Source organism: Telmatherina bonti (assembly GCF_933228915.1).
Source record: "Telmatherina bonti genome assembly, chromosome: 18".
NCBI classification, from domain to species: domain Eukaryota; kingdom Metazoa; phylum Chordata; class Actinopteri; order Atheriniformes; family Telmatherinidae; genus Telmatherina; species Telmatherina bonti.
Window position 1 is genome coordinate 22,052,881 of NC_136616.1, and position 5,356 is coordinate 22,058,236.

General features: G+C 41.6%; 1 protein-coding gene across 1 annotated transcript; it reads right to left on the reverse strand.

The window, feature by feature from the left end:
* Positions 1-3,523: 3,523 nt before the first annotated feature.
* LOC306768896 (fatty acid-binding protein, intestinal-like) lies at positions 3,524-4,792 on the reverse strand. Its single transcript, XM_079257365.1, has 4 exons — positions 4,655-4,792; positions 4,227-4,399; positions 4,024-4,131; positions 3,524-3,938 (listed from the first exon to the last, which is right to left on the reverse strand). Exons 1-4 carry the CDS (start codon positions 4,719-4,721, stop codon positions 3,888-3,890), a joined length of 399 nt encoding a protein of 132 aa, XP_079113491.1. The 5' UTR covers positions 4,722-4,792; the 3' UTR covers positions 3,524-3,887.
* Between the last annotated feature and the right edge of the window lie 564 nt (positions 4,793-5,356).

Sequence of the window (5,356 nt, forward strand, 5' to 3'; positions counted from 1 at the left end):
ATATAATGGAAAGAATTAAGACCAGCTGAGAAGATTACAAGGTGTCTTTTACTCGTTTGAAGATCCACCTGCATACAGCGGCATTTTCTTTTCCTCTATCACACTTGTCTATCGTTATCACCTCCCCCACAATCCCAGAGGACCATGAAAACATGATGTGGGATCCTATAAAATGGTTTGTGTGCCAGGGGACATGGAGACCTCTCTTTACCCTCTATAAGAATAGTCCGACAAATCCAGGAGCTGGCTACTCCTGAGACAGAGGCCAAAGCCAATTTAGTTTCTCTCTTGACTGTCTCCGTTCTTTCTTGTCAGCTTAGTCACACCAGGTGGTACGCAGCAGCTTCTCACATGACATGCACATTTGCTTGTGCCTCAGGCTTTTCATGCAGGGTGTTGGAGCACAGTGAAGAAGGGGATAAAAGTGCTTTTGTGCACAAAGGTACATACTCATCACCTAGTAGCACATTGTAATGGTGTCATTACCTAAAGAAAAACCTTTAAATACTACAGGTGTTAATGTTGTCTGAGACTCATGGCTGCAACATGGCAAATAAATGTTCCTGCTTAAGAGGATCTACAGCTACGCTGAAGCATCAAACTAATTACGTATTCCTAAAATTACTTCCATAATGTGCCCATGTTGAAGTTTCTGAACCAGTTAGTTGTTTTAAGCCCCAATAGGAGTAAAGCCAACAAAATAAGCAGTCAGATTAGAGAGATAATACTGAAATTTGGACTTTCTGGCAGAGATAAATCAGAATAAAAGGAAAATGAATCCGTACAGTGTCAAGGCCATACATAATTTACTTAGTTAAATATAGAGGTTATATTCTATTTCTCACAGTCTAACACTGATCGTAATTGTCTCTTTGCATCAGAGCACATCATTACACACACTATGTCACAGCATTCCTGCTGCATTTTTTTGTCACTCTACACTTCCTGTCTTATGAAGGCTACTCGGGTGATTTTCACAGATTAAAGTCTGGACACATCTCTGGGTTCTGGCAGTGACTCCCTTTTGGTGAATTAGCACAGGCTCAGTACTGGCTAGCAATAAAGCATGCAAGTTTGGGTTGGGAAGCCACTCTTGGATCAACAACAGACTGTATATGGTGGGTGAGCTGACTTTGGGAAAGATACACTTAGGTTAGGTTTCAACACCCACTGTCGTCCAACTGTGCATGGGCCCAGTTTAACTTCCTTCATGTTATAGGCTACTTAGTCAGAATATTATTGTTGACCAGCTGGACTGTTATGACTGCAGCCAGTTGGTTTCATGTTGTGCTCCCTTAAATTCCTGTAAGTATAACCAGGTTTGGTACTTGCCACATCTAAACATGTACAGTATAGTGACTTGGCTTTAAAATGAAAAGCATTTGGATGCTGTTTTCAGCACTGACTAATGACTGAGTCATTGTTCATCAGTGTGTGTGTGTGTCTCTGCAAAGGCCTGCACAGTCATTGTCTAAACATTGATTGGCCAGAAAGTTGCCGTGCCTTCTTGGAAACGTTGCTTAAACAAAAACCCCGGCACTCCCCACAGACACCTCTGATGTCTTTGTGATCACCGCTCTGTCTAATAAGCCAAAGAGTGAATCACTGAATTTGATTTTACAGCTGGGAAGGAGTGGAGGGCAAGGAGTGGCTTCTTCCTGCGCTGTCCTTTAAATGCTCCTCTTGTCCTCTCTGTCTTTTCCTTGTCCACCTCCCATTAGTTTCCTCCTCCTCCCCACTCATCCACAGCTTCCACCTCCCTTGGGTGGGCCCCTGTGCCCTCAATCTCTCAGCAATCAAAACACCAAAGGCTAACTCTCCCACGGCTTTCCTGTTTTTCGCTGATTTCATGCTGGTTCTGTCTGCTCGACCAGATTCCAGATGATTACAGGGAGATATTGGTTTAATAATCTGATCTGAGATCCAATAATTATGTAGGTGTGTGCATGAGTGTGTCTATGCAAACAAGAGTGTGTCATATGATAGCCTGACTCAGGATGACATCATACCGCAGACGAGGCCCTTATCCATAAAAAATAAAGAGCTCCACAGCACAACTCAGTGGTTTTTTAACGACAGTACAGTCTCCATCTACAACACGGTGCTGGGATATTTACTGCTACAAAAGAACAATGTGAAATTCTAATATAAGAATTAAATGTATATGCTGCTTTTTTTAGTTGGTAAAATCTAAATGAATGGATTCTTCAGTCTGTTACAACATAAGATTTACATATATTTCTCTCCTATGTTGCTGCTTCAAGCACTCAAAGCATGAAATTCACTTTCTACATCAAAACATTAAGAAAAAATGCCCACCAGCACACTTCTCCCTTACACTGAAATCTGCTCAGCCCTCCAGCATCAGAACAGTGTCAGGGGACTTCTCTCCTTACTATGCGATCAGGGGAAAACTGGTATTCAAAGCTCCCCCCGCCTCTGAAAGATGAATGTGGTACATGGCAGGCTTTTACCATCCATGCTGCAGGATGCCACTCAGGCGGGTGCTGGGATTCATCGATGATAGACATCATGTTAGCCAGTGCACAAGCATGTGGGTGCAGAGTACGATTATACCGACTGTTAGATATCAGTTGTACATGATTTATATATTCTGGTGTTTCTCTGTAATGTTGCTCATGATGATGTTGCTACTGCTGATGTCATAGTTAAAGTATGACCATCACAACATGATTGATATAGTGAAGTTCATTTTTGTCTCAGGTGGTCAAAATATGATTCTTTTTCTTTTTTATTAATGTAAGAAAGTTAAACTTTTTTCTCCTGTGTTGGACAAGCTTCCATATTATCACCTAACTCTAATCGACAAGACAACACTCAGATATCAACACAATGTTTTTGACCATCTAACTGTTGTACCATACTTTTAATTAAGCTTCACTGTGTTTATTTTTTTATTCTAAATTGTAATGCTACTGATCCAAAGTAAGTTTTTAAAGCAGTTTAGGTAAAATGTCTAGATTTTGGCTGCTCTGTCCACAGCCTGTGCGTCAGTGATGGAAAAGTGAAAACACATTGCCCCCTCGTGGCCAGAATGACTCATTACATGCACATTCATTTTCTTCCCTTTATGGCTAAAGGCAAGGATATTTGGCATTTTTACTACTGAATGAACTACATTGTGGCTTTATCATGTGATAAACTCATATTATAAGGATATTCTATCCTCAGAGGCCAACACATGACAGCAGATGACGTCTATGAAATCACACAACAGCTATCAAAGGCTACCTGGAATCAGGCCTGATGTACTGTAATATAGCAACATTAGCTTTTAAATCCTCCATATCATAAAGATAAACCTAAGATTCTCATAAAATTTAATCACAATTACCGAGATGTGATCTTTGTTCTTTATCATTACAGTTATCATGGCACTGAAGTCACATGACCTGTAGCTTCATTGAGGTTATTGTCAGTCATATTCCTGGCATACATTTTAGGATGAACTCACACTGAAAATAAGACAGGCATCAGAACTGAGTGAGACATGAAAGTTGGTTTTAATAGAAAGTGTAAATTGACTTTTTTTCCCCATACTATACAGACACTAATCATCTATAATCAGTGATGGCCAGTTGTGCTCAGCCTTATACAATCCATAATAAGTTCACTTTAAATTACTGCAGTTTTGAGTTTGGTTGACTTGTTTTCTCCTCAGCTGACTGATCTGAACCCACTTGAGGAACCAGTACCAGCAGCACAGCACTTTTCCTTCAAAGCTTTTCAAGAAGTAAGACATTTTGAGGTGTGTGCCATCCAAAATCTTTACAATGAAGTCTTAACTTGGCCTCATCCTAGTGTTAGAATACAAAACATATTGTGTCATTTATACAAAAATAAAAATATGAACCCCAACATCCAGATTATTGCTTCTTGAAAGTCCTCTTTGCATCCACCCCATCGTAGCTGTAACTCTGCAGGAAAAACACAAAGATGCGCTTGGTTTATGGAGACATTTATCGAGATCATGATTGACATATTATGTCTGCACTCACTAACCTGCACAAGCTCTCCTCCCACCAGAGCCCTTGTGGTGGTCAGGACTTTGTTGTTGTCTTTCCTGGTGAATTTGCCTTTCATCGTCTCACCCTCCATCTCCCATGCACCCTGTTAGACAACATACATCTGTTGGTAACCATCTGCTTTTAAATGTTTTCCTAAAGCAAACCACTTCTTTATCTTTATTATTTTATGGCACTCACTGAGACTTCAGTGCCATCAGCCAGGGTGTAGTCAAATGGGACGCCCAGTGTGAAGTCGATATCCTTGGTTCGGAAAGTGCTGGACTCTTTGATGTGAAACTTGTCTCCAGTCTGCTCAATAGTGACCTTCAGGTTGTCGTGCTCGGCCAGCTTACGTTTCATGACATTGACACCTGTGCAACAGTTCAGAGAGATTACGAGATTCCTCCATTTATGAGATGAAATACAGAAATTTAAGCGAGTGTGCGAGCCCAAAAAAAGGATGCTATTACATTAGCTAGATTGATAAACCCTTCACTGCTCTGTGTGACACTCACAGAGCCATGTCAGACCATTTGGAAATACACAACTCAACAGCCACATACTGCAGCCAAGAGTGCCCTCAACTAACTTCATTGTAAAACACACACGTCCTCTCACACACTCACCCATCTGCTCCATGAACTTGTCATAGTTCTCATTGCGGTCGACCTTCCAGGTTCCATTAAACGCCATTTCTGCAGACTTGTCGGGTTGTGGTGAAGCGCTGGGACACCGTGGGACTGTGAATGCCCCACTGGCCTTTATTTATACACAGCCCTCCCTCCCTCTCCCCCCTCTCACCACTATAACCCTCCCTGAGCTGGCGTGGAGGATCCTCTTCTTTATCTCACTGATTATCTGTCTGCTGATGTAGCCATTCAAAGACTGTGTCAAATGTAGGGTGATTGCTGCACGACCTCAAGGGCCTGATGATAAATAAGCAGAGGGCAACTCCCTTCAGGGAATATGGCACAGTTAAACACTGACACACTGTTCTGCAGGACGGGGAAACAAAAGGACTTGTTTGTGCGGTTGCTCAATGCAGTCACTCAACTGAGCCCCTCGCTGTCCCTCAGTTTGTGCCTGGCATGAAAACGATTGTTTTAAAGTGGCAGCCTGAGTTTTTCGGTGTTGGATTGGGCTCCAAAGACAACATTTAATAACTAACACTGGACGTTTTCCTCTTTTTTTTTTTTTTGTCTTATGCATTACTGTGTTTGAAGTGCAAACAATGCTCTAGATGTTCTCCAAACACAGTGGCAGAGAAATACTAAGCTGACTGGTTGTAGTTCCATGTTTACTGGGGAAAAGTAAGATTAACATCTATC